Consider the following 18,525-nt stretch of genomic DNA (forward strand, 5'->3'; position numbering starts at 1 on the left):
CTGCCTTTCGCCCGTAGTCAGCTGGGATAGGCTCCAGCTTGTCTGCGACCCTGTAGAACAGGATAAAGCGGCTACAGATAATGGATGGATGGATGGGAACTTACTAAAAAAGTACTGCAAATGTGATCTGCTTAAAGAGAAACTTTACAGATTTCAATATTCGACTCGAGAAACATTCTGACATCTTAATATGGTTTTGTGTTATTTGCTGTTTATATTTATGAATATGTACATTACTGTCACATTAGCATCAAAAGGAGCAACTGCTACATGGTATGGGGAGGCGACTTAATCAGCGGTTCTCAGCAGCGCTTCAGCCAGGAGGATCTGGTAGTTGGCTGTTTGGTTGACTTGGCTACTGGTCTTATGACTTTCATGGCCAATGGGAAGGAAATCAACACCTTTTACCAGGTGAGATAAGAGGTTTATGTTTCTTTTGGAGCTTGAGAGTGCAAGCATTTAGGAGAGAGCATGCCCTTTAGGATTCATGTGGATCTATGTAGATCTTTTCTTTGGTTCTTCCAGGACAACTAACATCTGCATTAAAGTTTAACCGTGGGGCTGAAATATTTATAGGATATTACATGATTGCATGAAGATATGAAGTTTATCTTCGGGTGGCGAATCACGAGTGAGCAAAGTGAATGAATGAAAATATTTTCAACATGAGAAGATAAACTTCATATCTTCGCACGACAGTGTAATGTTTTTTTATATTATATGTACACATACACACACAAAGCAAGTTAATCAAAAGAATTTTAATTTTGAACCGGTTCGCCATTTTGACAATGCGCGTCCAGTCAGCGGGAAAACGCTGGGAGTGATGTCATCGGAGTGAAATATTGGGAATTGTTATACATCCAGGACACTTTTTCAATGGAATAAAAACATGTGTTCTATTCCCTTCTAGCACTTTTCATGCATTTGGTTTGATAGCATGCAATATTGTTAGCATATCGCTTATCCTACATGTATTACGTCACTCTACCCAATGGACAATGAGCATTGAATATGGTTTACAATATTGCATGGTTGTCAAGGCAACATGACATCACATGTCGGAGACATAAAACTTCCACGCTAGCGAGTGACTGTGACAATTTGTAAACAAACATGGCCGCCAGGTTTGCTTCATTAAATACGGAAGATTTTGAGAGAATTTGAAAGAGACGCGTTGAACACCCGAAAGGCATGTGTATGTATAATAATACTAATATTGGCTGGCTTTTTTTCGTGGTATATCAGATATATTCCATTCAGCTACTCATCTTCTGACTTGTTCAATACATGCTAGCTGAATGGAATATATCTGATATACCATGAACAAAAGCCAGCCAATATTATTTAAATATGTCACTCAGATCCATGATGTATTTCATATGGAAAATGTGAGGTTTGTCAACACGGGAAGATAAACTTCATATCTTCAAGCCAACTTGTGATTTTCTTTTTATTATATAGACACATTCACAAGCAAAAAGTAGCCAAATTTATCAAAACAATTAATCGATTTCCTCACGAGTGACAAATAAATTTGTCATGGTTTTGGTTCTCCATGTCCCAGATGTATTTCGTATGCAAAATACGAGTGGTATATTTCCCAGTAAAACACTCATTTCTATAGAATATAATTGCATATCGAAGGCCCTCTCGTGCCAGGACCTGGTCTTCCCAGCAAGTCTCCCATCCTAGTAGTAACCAGGCCTTTAAAGCACATTGGGCAGCACTGATCTCCATTTCTATAGCCCTCAACCTCTCTGCTATTATATAGCTAGGGTTACAGTAGAGGGCCGGTCCTCTGGTAACCGTGAGAGTTTGACTCCCAACTCACATCTGTATTGCAGCATGCCTCGCCAGATGGCAGTCGGTATAATTTTTATGATAGTCCCAACCACGAGTAGAACTTGCGAGCTCCTGGTTGAGAGGTGGACATGCTAAACACCAGGCCAACAGCGGTGTATATATATATATATATATATATATATATATATATATATATATATATATATATATATATAGTGCCTTGAAAAAGTATTCATACCCCTTGAACTTTTTCACATTTTTCCACCTTACAACCATGAACTTAAATGTTTTTTTATTGAGATTTTATGTGATAGACCAACATAGAGTAGCACATAATTGTGAAGTGAAACAAAAATGATAAATGGTCTTCAAAATTTTAAACAAATAAAAATCTGAAAAATGTGATGTGCATTAGTATTCAGCCCCCCTGTGTCAATACTTTGTAGAGCCACCTTTTGCTGCAATTACAGCTGTAAGTCTTTTGTGGTATGTCTCTACCAGCTTTGCACATCTAGACACTGAAATTTTTGCCCATTCTTCTTTGCAAAATACAGGGATGAGAATTTTCCGCCGATTGGCGGATTTCCAACTTTTTCAGACCAAAATGATCGTTTTTGAGATCGATGTAAATCCATTGAGAAATTTTCGGGGGGGGGTGGTTAACGGTCTGTGGTCACCTTAAAACGTCTTGATTCTTGGTGGGCTCCGGGTTAACACACTCGAGTCTTTCGACATGTCGTAATTAACATTCACTTTTGCGACAATGTTCGACTTATGTGCGGTAGAATTTTCAGGAAATCCCATCGCGTGCAGTGTATAAACGTAAGTACGCATGCTCTCCATGCGTGGCTTGCAGTCGCCGTTCACCGACCGTACACGCTGTTTGACGATACGCATTGGTAACATCAGAAAGACGCATGTATTCAGGCGGGATATTTTAGCATATCGACAATGGCAAAAGTCCTAGATAAGAAAGAAGAGGATCGAGCGAGGGAGATTGATAAAGGTGCAGGAATAAAGAACTGTTTTCGATGGGCTTGGTTAGAAAGAACACTGAATGTCGATCGACAAGCAGACTGTCACAACGAAGCTCGGTGATCACATACGGAAAATAGACGTCCCAGGAAAAGTACCTTGCTCATTGTGTTCTGACATGATAAACTACGCTAGTAGAGGGGCAAGGACTATCGAACTTCACATATACACCAAAAAACACAAAGGTAGGTTGAAAATTATTTTGCCTGTTCAATGATTCATTATATTTATAATGTATATCGCACGAATCAATGCCATGGTGTGTGTGTGTGTGTGTGTGTGTATATATCTCAAATACATGTCATATATAAGTGTGTATCTTTTATAAATGGGGTTAGCTTATCTAATGTAGCATGTTGGGGAGAATCATAGTATCATATCTATATTTCTGACAAAATTTTAGGTATGATACCATGTATAACTCTCCTACTTATTGCTCATTTCATAGGGGGACGGACGGGGGGGGGGATTGCTGGCGTGTGCTGCAGGAGCGTCTGCCCAAATTTTTTAGGCCGAGATGAACTTATAGTTTTTGATTTAAAAAAATTTCCAATATGTAATGCCAATTGTACATGCCTGTTCTTTTAATTCAAAATCACCATCTTGATCCTCAAATTGACCGTATGGTATATGCATTACAACCCCGATTCAAAAAAAAGTTGGGACAAAGTACAAATTGTAAATAAAAACGGAATGCAATAATTTACAAATCTCAAAAACTGATATTGTATTCACAATAGAACATAGACAACATATCAAACGTCGAAAGTGAGACATTTTGAAATTTCATGCCAAACATTGGCTCATTTGAAATTTCATGACAGCAACACATCTCAAAAAAGTTGGGACAGGGGCAATAAGAGGCTGGAAAAGTTAAAGGTACAAAAAAGGAACAGCTGGAGGACCAAATTGCAACTCATTAGGTCAATTGGCAATAGGTCATTAACATGACTGGGTATAAAAAGAGCATCTTGGAGTGGCAGCGGCTCTCAGAAGTAAAGATGGGAAGAGGATCACCAATCCCCCTAATTCTGCACCGACAAATAGTGGAGCAATATCAGAAAGGAGTTCGACAGTGTAAAATTGCAAAGAGTTTGAACATATCATCATCTACAGTGCATAATATCATCAAAAGATTCAGAGAATCTGGAAGAATCTCTGTGCGTAAGGGTCAAGGCCAGAAAACCATACTGGGTGCCCGTGATCTTCGGGCCCTTAGACGGCACTGCATCACATACAGGCATGCTTCTGTATTGGAAATCACAAAATGGGCTCAGGAATATTTCCAGAGAACATTATCTGTGAACGCAATTCACCGTGCCATTCGCCGTTGCCAGCTAAAACTCTATAGTTCAAAGAAGAAGCCGTATCCAAACATGATCCAGAAGCGCAGACGTCTTCTCTGGTCCAAGGCTCATTTAAAATGGGCTGTGGCAAAGTGGAAAACTGTTCTGTGGTCAGACGAATCAAAATTTGAAGTTCTTTATGGAAATCAGGGACACAGTGTCATTTGGACTAAAGAGGAGAAGGACGACCCAAGTTGTTATCAGCGCTCAGTTCAGAAGCCTGCATCTCTGATGGTATGGGGTTGCATTAGTGCGTGTGACATGGGCAGCTTACACATCTGGAAAGACACCATCAATGCTGAAAGGTATATCCAGGTTCTAGAGCAACATATGCTCCCATCCAGACGACGTCTCTTTCAGGGAAGACCTTGCATTTTCCAACATGACAATGCCAAACCACATACTGCATCAATTACAGCATCATGGCTGCGTAGAAGAAGGGTCCAGGTACTGAACTGGCCAGCCTGCAGTCCAGATCTTTCACCCATAGAAAACATTTGGCGCATCATAAAATGGACGATACGACAAAAAAGACCTAAGACAGTTGAGCAACTAGAATCCTACATTAGACAATGGGTTAACATTCCTATCCCTTAACTTGAGCAACTTGTCTCCTCAGTCCCCAGACGTTTACAGACTGTTGTAAAGAGAAAAGGGGATGTCTCACAGTGGTAAACATGGCCTTGTCCCAACTTTTTTGAGATGTGTTGTTGTCATGAAATTTAAAATCATCTAATTTTTCTCTTTAAATGATACATTTTCTCAGTTTAAACATTTGATATGTCATCTGTGTTCTATTCTGAATAAAATATGGAATGTTGAAACTTCCACATCATTGCATTCCATTTTTATTTACAATTTGTACTTTGTCCCAACTTTTTTGGAATCGGGGTTGTACATTACACAACATCCTGTCCAGATAAATCCTAGTTAGTTCACACAACAGTTGAAAGGGAAGTGATAAGTGATGCTGAATGTTGCCTGCTTAATATGCAAGACCTCCTGCTACCATGATAACTTCAGAAGAAAACTTAAAAGAATTATATGATAGAACTTTTTTCCGGTTTGTAAGTCATTTTAAAGGGTTAGAGTATTCAAAGACATGAATAGCAAAAATGCAGAAATATAATACTGTAGAGCTCGTTTATGTTAAAAGGTGCATTGATTTTTTGAAACCATCAAATGTGAATTGATTAAAACAAGTCTCTTGTACCATATTAATCATTTTCACCTGGTAGTCCACGAAGAAGGGGAATTTATTTCCAAATACATTGCAACTTTTTGCTGATAAAATTAATGGTTTTGGGGTAAAAAAATAGCCAAAAATCATTAGCTCCCGCCCCCTGGGCCCCCACCGGGGCTCTGCCCCTGGGCCCTGCTGGGTGCCTGCGGCCCCCAAAACCCTGGCTTTTTTCAGACTTTTTTTTAAATATTTTTCATTCTCATCCCTGAAAATAGCTCAAGCTCAGCCAGATGGGATGGAAAGCGTCTGTGAACAGCAATTTTCAAGTCTTGCCACAGATGCTCAATGGGATTTAGGTCTGGACTTTGACTGGGCCATTCTAACACATGAATATTCTTTGATCTAAACCATTCCATTGTAGCTCTGGCTGTATGTTTAGGGTTATTGTCTTGCTAGAAGGTGAATCTTCTTCCCAGTCTCAAGTCTTTTGCAGCCTCCAACAGGTTTTCTTCCAGGATTGCCCTGTATTTAGCTCCATCCATCTTCCCATCAACTCTGACCAGCTTCCCTGTCCCTGCTGAAGAAAAGCATCCCCAAAGCATGATGCTGCCACCACCATGTTTCACAGTGGGGATGGTGTGCAGGGTGATGAGCAGTGTTAGTTTTCCGCCACACATAGCGCTTTGCATTTAGGCCAAACAGTTCAACTTTGGTCTCATCTGACCAAAGCACCTTCTTCCACATGTTTGCTGTGTCCCCTACATGGCTTCTTATGCTTGTCTTTCAACAATGGCTTTCTTCTTGCCACTCTTCCAAAAAGGCCAGATTTGTGGAGTGTACGACTTATAGTTGTCCTGTGCACAGATTCTCCCACCTGAGCTGTGGATTTCTGCAGCTCCTCCAGAGTGATCATGGGCCTCTTGGCTGCTTCTCTGACCAGTGCTCTCCTTGCTCGCTCTGTCAGTTTAGGTGGACAGCCATGTCTTGGTAGGTTTGCAGTTGTGCCATACTTTTTTCCATTTTTGAATGATGGATTGAACAGTGCTTCTTGAGACGTTCAGAGCTTGGGATATTTTTTTATAACCTAACCCTGCTTTAAACTTCTCCAGAACTTTATCCCTGACCTGTCTGGTGAGTTCTTTGGTCTTCATGATGCTGTTTGTTCTTCAGTGTTCTCTAACAAACCACTGAGGCCTTCACAGAACAAGTGTATTTATGCTGAGAGTAAATTACACACAGTAGGGCTCTATTAACTAATTAGATGACTTCTGAAGGCAATTGATTGCACTGGATTGTATTTAGAGGTATCAGAGTACAGGGGGGCTGAATACTAATTCACACCACATTTTTCAGATTTTTATTTGTTTAAAATTTTGAAGACCATTTATCATTTTCGTTTCACTTCACAATTATGTGCTACTCTGTGTTGGTCTATCACATAAAATCTCAATAAAAAAACTTTTAAGTTTGTGGTTGTAAGGTGGAAAAATGTGAAAGTTCAAGGGGTATGAATACTTTTTCAAGGCACTGTGTAAGGTGGAAAAATGTGAAAGTTCAAGGGGTATGAATACTTTTTCAAGGCACTGTGTGTATATATATATATATATATATATATATATATATATATATATATATATATATATATATATGTATGTCCTCCTCTTTTAGCATTCCCTCAGTTGCAGTATCTATTAGTGGGTTTTTCAGGACTTTGCTCATATTTTCCGGACATTTGATCTATTTTCTCATTCTCCAGGTATTTCCATAGCTGTAAAAATAGCTTAAAAATGTTTCTGCTAAAAGTGTTCTGTTGTTGCATAATAACATATGGTATAATGTGTGTTTTTCTCTTAGGTGGAGCCCAACACCAAGCTTTTCCCCGCTGTGTGTCTTCAGCCCCACAGCCAGAACATGCTGCAGTTTGAGCTAGGAAAGCTAAAGGTTCGACCTTTTCCTCATTATCGCTTCCTCTCTGCTTATCTCACACCACTTTTAGTATCATGCTCACTTACTGTTATCTCTTTACCCATCCATTGTATAACATAACACACTGGTTATTTAGTGCAAAAAAGAAAAAGTCCAACCTTCTCATATTCAGTGGCTCCATTAATTTATATTGTCCTTTGAATTGATGAACCTGTCAAAACACATAATCATAAATAATTGTCTCATTAACTAAATCATCCTTTCTCTCTCTCTCTTTCTTTATTAGAACATTATGCCTCTCTCAGCAGCCATGTTTCGCAGCGAAAGGAAGAACCCTGTGCCTCAGTGTCCTCCTCGTCTGGATGTCGAGATGCTCACACCAGTTATATGGAGTCGAGTGCCAAACCACTTCTTGAAGCCTGAAATGGGTAAAGTGAGTGAAAGACACGGCTGGATGGTTGAATGCACTGAGCCACTCACCATGATGGCACTACACATCCCTGAGGAGAACAGGTCAGACAAAAAAAGGCATACAAATAAGCCTGACCTTATACTATTTATGATTTAGATGCTAACCTGAACAGTTTATTAGCTGGTTGCTTGGATTCTTAAAAAGTAAAGTGGATCAATTATTTTCCTGTTTTCATACTTTAAAGCTCATAATTGTTCTTACAAGGTACTCACAGAAGAGTATTTTGTAACCCGGGTCATCCTTCTCTATCATACAGATTAGTCTAATGGCCATGAGTGCCAAGTCAATAGAGGCTTTGCAATAGAGGATTGCGCTTAAATCAGCATCATGGGTGTTTCCCATAATGACTGGGTCCTAAGCATGCACACAATGGACTCCGAAGAATCCCCGAATGTAAATGCACTTTTAGTCTCAGTGAAGGTTAGGCTCTGCAAAGCCGTTGTGTTGTTGCTCATGTTCACTTCACTGTATAAGAATGAGCACCTTGCTGCAGTTGTGAAATTATTATTATTATTGGAATGCGTACCTTCGTGGAAATGAAGTGAGCATACCATAGGGTTTTTGACCTCTCCGTTCAACACCGAGTCCCACTAAATGTTTTATTTCCCCCATTTTCCCTTCTACATTTAGAAATCTCTCTAGTTTTTCCTCCCGATGATGAATTACTTTTGGTAAATTAAAAAATCTGATGTCTTTGTTTCGTTCAAAACGACTTGCACATCCAAAACCGCAGCAAAACCTTCACATACTGATCAATAACAGCTAGCTCGGCTGGACGAAGCTCGACAAGTGTGCCTCCTATCATGGCGGTGTAGTTACTGTTGCTATGGGGTCACATGACAGTGCAAAGCTTCTATACACATTCAGTGAGAATCTGCATCATAAGTACACTCAGTAGCAGTGGCGGCTGGTAGTCTTTCAAACAGGGGAGGCTGGTCAGTTACGATATTTCCAGATTTTAAAAGAAAAAACATCAATTTTGCCCATACTCTTGCCTCTGATCTGGCTGATTGTTGGCAGGGTCACAAACTGTGAAATAACAGGTTCTTTTGGCCCATTAGCCTACTGTCCAATATACATGATGGTGGTGTTGGGGGGGAGGGGTATATTTTAACATTTTATATTTTAAAATTGTGGCATGTTGTTTAAAAATTGATCATTATTGAAAGCAGCTCTTTGTCAGGAACCTCAGCAGTAGAGCTGGGGGCCACACATTTCATTCAATGACACTTTCCCTATATTTTACTTATTTTGACTGAGAAATGTTTTATTGACAATTTTGATAACCCTTCACTTTTAATCCAGGTCTGCAGTGTGAAATGTTCTCGGCTGTGTTTTTGTTTAAAAATGTTTTCCAAATTGTAGCTGTGTTTAATTCATATCCAGAGAAATATATATTCCAATATAATATACTCAGCAGAAACATTTTAAATAGATTCTATATTTTTGGTCCATCCATGACATATTACTAAAGTAGCCTATTTACTGTTGTTGATGTGGGTCACTTGCTGTTAGCCAATTCACTTTCTCGTACCAGGAGAGCTGAAAGGAACGAGTATTATTCCCTACCTTTTTCACCAAGTCAGTTTGAGGCGTTGGTCTACCCTGCTCTTTAATTTTAATTTTTTCCTCGAAAGGAAGACTGGCAAATGGCTTCGCCAAAATTAAATCAGCAATGCTTGGCATCTGTGCGCAGCTTTCTTGCTAGCTGACTAGCCCCCTCAAGTTCAAGTTCAGTCACTCAAATAAACGAAATTTCTGGAACTAAGATAGCAAACTTGACAACACTATATTTACAATGAAAATATATGCAAACTAAAAAAGCTGGTAGAAACCGTATGTAATGAATGAAATCAAAATGTAAGCTGATCTCTTACAATACACCACAGCACTTGCGAATCCGCATGGGACTGAACTGAGATTCACCGCTGCCTGTCTATAGTTGAAACGAGCTGTCAATCAAAGAAAATATCCGGCCGCTTTCACCAATCACCAGTCTCCTCGCGGAAACTGCCATGTCCCTCCCATGTGAGGCTCGGAGTCTGTAGGCAGGTGTTTTCGCAGTATTTGTCCAATAACCGTCTTGCATTTTGATATTGAAAAGCGCAGAGCTCCCAAATGCCGTTGAAGTCCACTGAGGCTGGGAGTCCGTGGGAGTCCGTAGGTGGGCATTTTCGCAATATTTGTCCAATAACCGTCTTGCATTTTGAGATTGAAAAGCGCAGAGCTCCCAAATGCCATTGAAGCCCACTGACGCTGCGCTGCATCGCGCTGTCACGAGGGGGAGAAACTCACGCGCACATTAAAGTTATAAGGGCATTTTTAGAGGAGGCTGAGCCTCCCTCGTTGTCTTAGAGCAATCGCCCTTGCTCAGTAGTCTATTTAAATAGTTATCGTTCTGTGAAATCATATACAGTACATAACTTCCAGAACGTCCTAGTCACCCAGCGTTAGCTAGCTAAAATATAAGCTATGGTTTAAAGGTGAAGGGTTGCTACATGCAGCTTCAGTAGTAAGCTAGCTCAATAATTCTACCTAGCTAACTAAAATACAGCGACGAGAACAAAATGGTCAGGTCCATTTGTTAATACACAATGCAGCGCATGAAACAGACATAGTGATTGTGATTAAAAATAGATCTGAAGTGCACAAATTCACACAAACACACTTAACTCAACTAGGTAGTCAAAAGTTTGTAATATCTCTTAAAACAAATTCCACAGTGAGGATAAATCAGTTGACTATCACCGACTGGCTTTCCAGCAAATTTTAGGAAACAATAAAACCCCTTTGTTGCTTCATCACTCTTCTTATTACTGTATTATATTTAAGTTATTTCACGAAATTGAGTCGTGCATGAGCTGATAGCTGATGAGGCGCGTAGCACCGAGTTAGCTATCAGCCTTTTACAATGAGATTGAGTGGAATAACTGTTTCATTCTATGCACGTTCGAAACAGAGCATTTTTATTTTTTTGCGAATTCGATAAATAAAAACTTTATACAAAACATCCGATAAAATCATTTCCGCTTAGGACGTAAACAAACCGGCGAAATGACCGGAGCAATTTGTGTAAAAAGCCATCATAATAATTCTTGAAAAAAAAAGATACGTTCTTCCCATCAAATACTTTTATTCCATATTTTGTTGCTTTTTTTATTTTTTGGGTCTTCTTCTTCTTCTTCTTTAGGTTTTTTTGGCAGTTGGCAAACCAACTTAAAGGTGCATTACCGCCACCTGGAGGTGGAACAAGACATATGGAGGGGGCGACTATATTCTTTTAGCTACTTCTGTTTCTTTTAAATACTTGACAACAATTTTTGCCATTTTGTTTTCAAGTAGAGTTTTTATTTCATTCCCGGTTGGTTCAGCAACATGCTCCGCCATTTTGTTTTTCTCTACTCATGGTATATGAGCTAATAGCCTAGTAGTAGAGTAGCCAATCAGAACGAGCGATTGCTCATATCCAGTGAACATAGATAAAATAATATGGTATTTCACATTCTGTCCTGATTGGCTACGGTTCAGGCCTGTCACCATGTAGTTAGATTTCTTTAGTGCCTAAAGTTAGAAACATCATAGTTTTGTTTCTTGTTTATTTGGAATAAAAATCCCATTAAAGCATTTTCATCCATTAAAATGTGTGACTAGTGTGTTTCATGTTCCCTGGAAGACCATATAATGAATGCTGTTTTGTTGACTTACAGGATTTTAGTTTTTATAGTCCATATGTTGTTCTTCTTTACTGTTCAGATGCATTGACATCCTGGAGTTGTCAGAGCGCCAAGACTTGTTGAAGTTCCACCACCACACTCTGATGCTCTATTGTGCTGTGTGCGCTCTGGGCAACAACCGTGTGGCCCACGCTCTCTGCAGCCATGTGGATGAATCACAGCTTTTCTATGCCATCGAGAACACATACCTACCTGGGCCGCTGCGTATCGGCTACTATGACCTGCTCATCAGCATCCATCTAGAATCAGCCAAGCGCAACCGTCTGGGCACCAACCGTGAGTTTATTGTGCCCATGACGGCGGAGACGCTAAGTATCACTCTGTATCCAGATGCTGAAAAAGCCCATGATCTGCCTGGTGTTGGTCTGACCACCTGCCTCAGGCCTAAACTCCACTTCTCACCTGTTAACTTTGTGGGCACTGATCCAGACCTGTACACTCTGAGTCCTAGCTTCCCTCTGCAGGTGCGCTATGTGGCAGTAATCAGTATGAGTACATCTGGGTGTGTTACAGGTCTAATGTATGAGAAAGTGTTTATCTGTATTAGGTTTAACACGATTACAATGTCTGTCGTAAATTGTTTATTTAATACCTAAATAAATGTCTAATATGCTATTGTATAATATGCTGTTATATGACGTCCTATAGGAACTAAAGACCAAGTCTCTGAGCATGCTCACTGAGGCTGTAATGGATGGCAGTCAAGCCGTGCGTGATCCAGTAGGGGGCAGCGTCGAGTTCCACTTTGTGCCCATCCTTAAACTCATCAGCACTCTCCTCATCATGGGTATCTTCAACGATGATGATGTCAAGCACATCCTTAAGATGATTGACCCCAATGTTTTCAGCACAGACAAAGAGAAAGTTTCAGAGGAGGAAGGAGAGGGGGAAGCGGAGGAACCTGCGTCTAAAGAGCAAGGAGAGGAAACCAAAGAGAAAGAGGAAGCCACAGAGGGAGAGGCGGAGCTGCTGGACGAAGGTGTAGGAGAAGAGGATGAGGAGCTCAAAGCCCTCAAGAAGGAGGAAGGAGAGGAGGGAGAGGAGATGGAGAAGGCAGAGGAGGAGCAGCAGGAAGGACAAAAGATGGATGGAGAAAAAGCAGAGGAGGAGAAGGAGGCAGAGGAAGGAGGAGAAGAGGGACATGGGGAAGAGGAGGAGGCACCAGAGGAAGGACTGCTGCAAATGAAGCTTCCTGAGTCAGTCAAACTGCAGGTGAGTTCTACTACTATAACCCCGATTCCAAAAAAGTTGGGACAAAGTACAAATTGTAAATAAAAACGGAATGTAATGATGTGGAAGTTTCAAAATTCCATATTTTATTCAGAATAGAACATAGATGACATATCAAATGTTTAAACTGAGAAAATGTATCATTTAAAGAGAAAAAATTAGGTGATTTTAAATTTCATGACAACAGCACATCTCAAAAAAGTTGGGACAAGGCCATGTTTACCACTGTGAGACATCCCCTTTTCTCTTTACAACAGTCTGTAAACGTTTGGGGACTGAGGAGACAAGTTGCTCAAGTTTAGGGATAGGAATGTTAACCCATTCTTGTCTAATGTAGGATTCTAGTTGCTCAACTGTCTTAGGTCTTTTTTGTCGTATCTTCCGTTTTATGATGCGCCAAATGTTTTCTATGAGTGAAAGATCTGGACTGCAGGCTGGCCAGTTCAGTACCCGGACCCTTCTTCTACGCAGCCATGATGCTGTAATCGATGCAGTATGTGGTTTGGCATTGTCATGTTGGAAAATGCAAGGTCTTCCTTGAAAGAGACATCGTCTGGATGGGAGCATATGTTGCTCTAGAACCTGGATATACCTTTCAGCATTGATGGTGTCTTTCCAGATGTGTAAGCTGCCCATGCCACACGCACTAATGCAACCCCATACCATCAGAGATACATGCTTCTGAACTGAGCGCTGATAACAACTCGGGTCGTCCTTCTCCTCTTTAGTCCAAATGACACGGTGTCCCTGATTTCCATAAAGAACTTCAAATTTTGATTCGTCTGACCACAGAACAGTTTTCCACTTTGCCACAGTCCATTTTAAATGAGCCTTGGCCCAGAGAAGACGTCTGCGCTTCTGGATCATGTTTAGATATGGCTTCTTCTTTGAACTATAGAGTTTTAGCTGGCAACACCGGATAGCATGGTGAATTGTGTTCACAGATAATGTTCTCTGGAAATATTCCTGAGCCCATTTTGTGATTTCCAATACAGAAGCATGCCTGTATGTGATGCAGTGCCGTCTAAGGGCCCAAAGATCACGGGCACCCAGTGTGGTTTTCCGGCCTTGACCCTTACGCACAGAGATTCTTCCAGATTCTCTGAATCTTTTGATGATATTATGCACTGTAGATGATATGTTCAAACTCTTTGCAATTTTACACTGTCGAACTCCTTTCTGATATTGCTCCACTATTTGTCGGAGCAGAATTAGGGGGATTGGTGATCCTCTTCCCATCTTTACTTCTGAGAGCCGCTGCCACTCCAAGATGCTCTTTTTATACCCAGTCATGTTAATGACCTATTGCCAATTGACCTAATGAGTTACAATTTGGTCCTCCAGCTGTTCCTTTTTTGTACCTTTAACTTTTCCAGCCTCTTATTGCCCCTGTCCCAACTTTTTTGAGATGTGTTGCTGTCATGAAATTTCAAATGAGCCAATATTTGGCATGAAATTTCAAAATGTCTCACTTTCGACATTTGATATGTTGTCTATGTTCTATTGTGAATACAATATCAGTTTTTGAGATTTGTAAATTATTACATTCTCTTTTTATTTACAATTTGTACTTTGTCCCAACTTTTTTGGAATCGGGGTTGTACTACTGCTACTGCTACTTCTACCACTGCTACTTCTACTACTGTGACTTATTCTACTAATCCTACTACTACTACTTCTTCTACTGCTACTTTTACTACTGCTATTTCTACTACTAATACTACTGCTACTTCTATTCCTGCTACTTCTTCAAATAATACTACTGCTACTTCTTCCACTACTACTACTTTGACGACTGCTACTTCTTCTACTAATATTACTGATACTACTACTGCTACTTCCACTGCTACTTCTATTATTACTGCTACTTCCACTGCTACTTCTTCGACGACTACTTCTACGAATACTCTGCTACTTCTTCTACTGCTACTTCTGCCATTGCTGCTACTTCTACTACTACTGCTACTTTTACTAATGCAACTTATTCTACGAATACTACTGCTACATCTACTGCTTCTACGACTTCTGCTACTTCTACTACTAATACTAATGCTACTTCTGTTCCTGCTACTTCGACTACTACTACTACTACTACTACTACTAATGCTACTTCAACTACTACTACTTTGACTACCGCTACATTTACTCCTACTACTGCTAGTTCTTCTACTTCATCTACCACTTTTTCTACTAATACTACTGCTACTTCTACCATTGCTACTTCTTCTACTAGAAACCTTTATTTGTCACATGCACACTTCAAGCATTTAACTCATCTGAAGCAGTGAACACACACGTGCACACACACCCAGAGCAGTGGGCAGCCACACTAGAGCGCCCGGGGAGCAGTCAGGGGTTAAGTGCCTTGCTCAAGGGCACTTCAGCCCAAGGCCGCCCCACGTTAACCTAACTGCATGTCTTTGGACTGTGGGGGAAACCAGAGCACCCAGAGGAAACCCACGCAGACATGGGGAGAACATGCAAACTCCACACAGAAAGGCCCTCGCTGGCCACTGGGTTCGAACACAGAACCTTCTTGCTGTGAGGTGACCATGCTAACCACTACACCACCATGCCGCCCAGTGGTGTAGTGACTTTGACTACTGCAACTTATTCTACTAATACTACTGCTACTTCTACTGTATTCCTGCTACGTAGTTCTTTGACTAATACTCCTGCTTCTTCTTCTACTAATACTACTGATACTACTACTGTTACTTCTAGTACTGTTACCTCTACTGCTGCTTCTACTACTGCTACTTCTACCATGGCTTCTTCTTCTTTTCTTCTTCTACCACTGTGACTTATTCTACTAATACTTCTACTGCTACTTTTTCTACTGCTACTTCTTCTTCTACTACTACTACTTCTACCGCTACTTCTACCATTGCTACTTCTTCTACCACGACTGCTACTTTTACGACTACAACTTATTCTACTAATACGACTGCTACTACGACTTCTGCTACTTCTACCATTGGCCACTTCTTCAACTACGTATTATTAATAATAAGCAGCTGTACTGCTAATATTCACTCTGTAACTGTTTGACATTATAAGTCATTGAATAATACAAACTATTTCAAATGCTTCAAATTGAATTAACTTCTTCTTTTATTTTTTTTTTAGAAATTTGACAGCTCTAGTACAACCCCGATTCCAAAAAAGTTGGGACAAAGTACAAATTGTAAATAAAAACGGAATGCAATAATTTACAAATCTCAAAAACTGATATTGTATTCACAATAGAACATAGACAACATATCAAATGTCGAAAGTGAGACATTTTGAAATTTCATGCCAAATATTGGCTCATTTGAAATTTCATGACAGCAACACATCTCAAAAAAGTTGGGACAGGGGCAATAAGAGGCTGGAAAAGTTAAAGGTACAAAAAAGGAACAGCTGGAGGACCAAGTTGTAACTCATTAGGTCAATTGGCAATAGGTCATTAACATGACTGGGTATAAAAAGAGCATCTTGGAGTGGCAGCGGCTCTCAGAAGTAAAGATGGGAAGAGGATCACCAATCCCCCTAATTCTGCGCCGACAAATAGTGGAGCAATATCAGAAAGGAGTTCGACAGTGTAAAATTGCAAAGAGTTTGAACATATCATCATCTACAGTGCATAATATCATCAAAAGATTCAGAGAATCTGGAAGAATCTCTGTGCGTAAGGGTCAAGGCCAGAAGACCATACTGGGTGCCCGTGATCTTCGGGCCCTGAGACGGCACTGCATCACATACAGGCATGCTTCTGTATTGGAAATCACAAAATTGGCTCAGGAATATTTCCAGAGAGCATTATCTGTGAACACAATTCACCGTGCCATCCGCCGTTGCCAGCTAAAACTCTATAGTTCAAAGAAGAAGCCATATCTAAACATGATCCAGAAGCGCAGATGTCTTCTCTGGGCCAAGGCTCATTTAAAATGGACTGTGGCAAAGTGGAAAACTGTTCTGTGGTCAGACGAATCAAAATTTGAAGTTCTTTATGGAAATCAGGGACGCCGTGTCATTCGGACTAAAGAGGAGAAGGACGACCCAAGTTGTTATCAGCGCTCAGTTCAGAAGCCTGCATCTCTGATGGTATGGGGTTGCATTAGTGCGTGTGGCATGGGCAGCTTACACATCTGGAAAGACACCATCAATGCTGAAAGGTACAGTGGTGCTTGAAAGTTTGTGAACCCTTTAGAATTTTCTATATTTCTGCATAAATATGACCTTAAACATCATCAGATTTTCACACAAGTCCTAAAAGTAGATAAAGAGAACCCAGTTAAACAAATGAGACAAAAATATTATACTTGGTCATTTATTTATTGAGGAAAATGATCCAATATTATATATCTGTGAGTGGCAAAAGTATGTGAACCTCTAGGATTAGCAGTTAATTTGAAGGTGAGATTAGAGTCAGGCGTTTTCAATCAATGGGATGACAATCAGGTGTGAGTGGGCACCCTGTTTTATTTAAAGAACAGGGATCTATCAAAGTCTGATCTTGACAACACATGTTTGTGGAAGTGTATCATGGCACGAACAAAGGAGATTTCTGAGGACCTCAGAAAAAGTGTTGTTGATGCTCATCAGGATGGAAAAAGTTACAAAACCATCTCTAAAGAGTTTGGACTCCACCAGTCCATAGTCAGACAGATTGTGTACAAATGGAGGAAATTCAAGACCATTGTTACCCTCCCCAGAAGTCGTCAACCAACAAAGATCACTCCAAGAGCAAGGCGTGTAATAGTCTGCGAGGTCACAAAGGACCCCAAGGTAACTTCTAAGCAACTGAAGGCCTCTCTCACATTGGTTAATGTTAATGTTCATGAGTCCACCATCAGGAGAACACTGAACAACAATGGTGTGCATGGCAGGGTTGCAAGGAGAAAGCCACCCACTGCTCTCCAAAAAGAACATTGCTGCTCATCTGCAGTTTGCTAAAGATCGTGTGGACAAGCCAGAAGGCTATTGGAAAAATGTTTTGTGGACGGATGAGACCAAAATAGAAATTTTTGGTTTAAATGAGAGGCGTTATGTTTGGAGAAAGGAAAACACTGCATTCCAGCATAAGAACCTTATCCCATCTGTGAAACATGGTGGTGGTAGTATCATGGTTTGGGCCTGTTTTGCTGCATCTGGGCCAGGATGGCTTGCCATCATTGATGGAACAATAAATTCTGAATTATACCAGTGAATTCTAAAGGAAAATGTCAGGACATCTGTCCATGAACTGAATCTCAAGAGAAGGTGGGTCATGCAGCAAGACAACGACCCTAAGCACACACGTCGTTCTACCAAAGAATGGTTAAAGAAGAATAAAGTTAATGTTTTGGAATGGCCAAGTCAAAGTCCTGACCTTAATCCAATCGAAATGTTGTGGAAGGACCTGAAGCGAGCAGTTCATGTGAGGAAACCCACCAACATCCCAGAGTTGAAGCTGTTCTGTACAGAGGAACGGGCTAAAATTCCTCCTAGCCGGTGTGCAGGACTGATCAACAGTTACTGGAAATGTTTAGTTGCAGTTATTGCTGCACAAGGGGCTCACACCAGATACCGAAAGCAAAGGTTCACATACTTTTGCCACTCACAGATATGTAATATTGGATCATTTTCCTCAATAAATAAATGATCAAGTAAAATATTTTTGTCTCATTTGTTTAACTGGGTTCTCTTTATCTACTTTTAGGACTTGTGTGAAAATCTGATGATGTTTTAGGCCATATTTATGCAGAAATATAGAAAATTCTCAAGGGTTCACAAACTTTCAAGCACCACTGTATATCCAGGTTCTAG

General features: G+C 40.4%; 1 protein-coding gene across 1 annotated transcript in view; it reads left to right on the forward strand.

The window, feature by feature from the left end:
- LOC132887638 (ryanodine receptor 1-like) overlaps window positions 1–18,525 on the forward strand; it is a 239,010-nt gene that overhangs the window by 76,472 nt on the left and 144,013 nt on the right. The window contains exons 32-36 of the mRNA XM_060923104.1: window positions 249–411; window positions 7,225–7,311; window positions 7,583–7,809; window positions 11,522–11,966; window positions 12,151–12,714. Of these exons, the coding sequence (XP_060779087.1) occupies window positions 249–411; window positions 7,225–7,311; window positions 7,583–7,809; window positions 11,522–11,966; window positions 12,151–12,714 (1,486 nt within the window). The remainder of the gene's footprint in view (window positions 1–248; window positions 412–7,224; window positions 7,312–7,582; window positions 7,810–11,521; window positions 11,967–12,150; window positions 12,715–18,525) is intronic.

Source organism: Neoarius graeffei, chromosome 6 (genome assembly GCF_027579695.1).
Source record: "Neoarius graeffei isolate fNeoGra1 chromosome 6, fNeoGra1.pri, whole genome shotgun sequence".
Taxonomy (NCBI): Eukaryota; Metazoa; Chordata; class Actinopteri; order Siluriformes; family Ariidae; genus Neoarius; species Neoarius graeffei.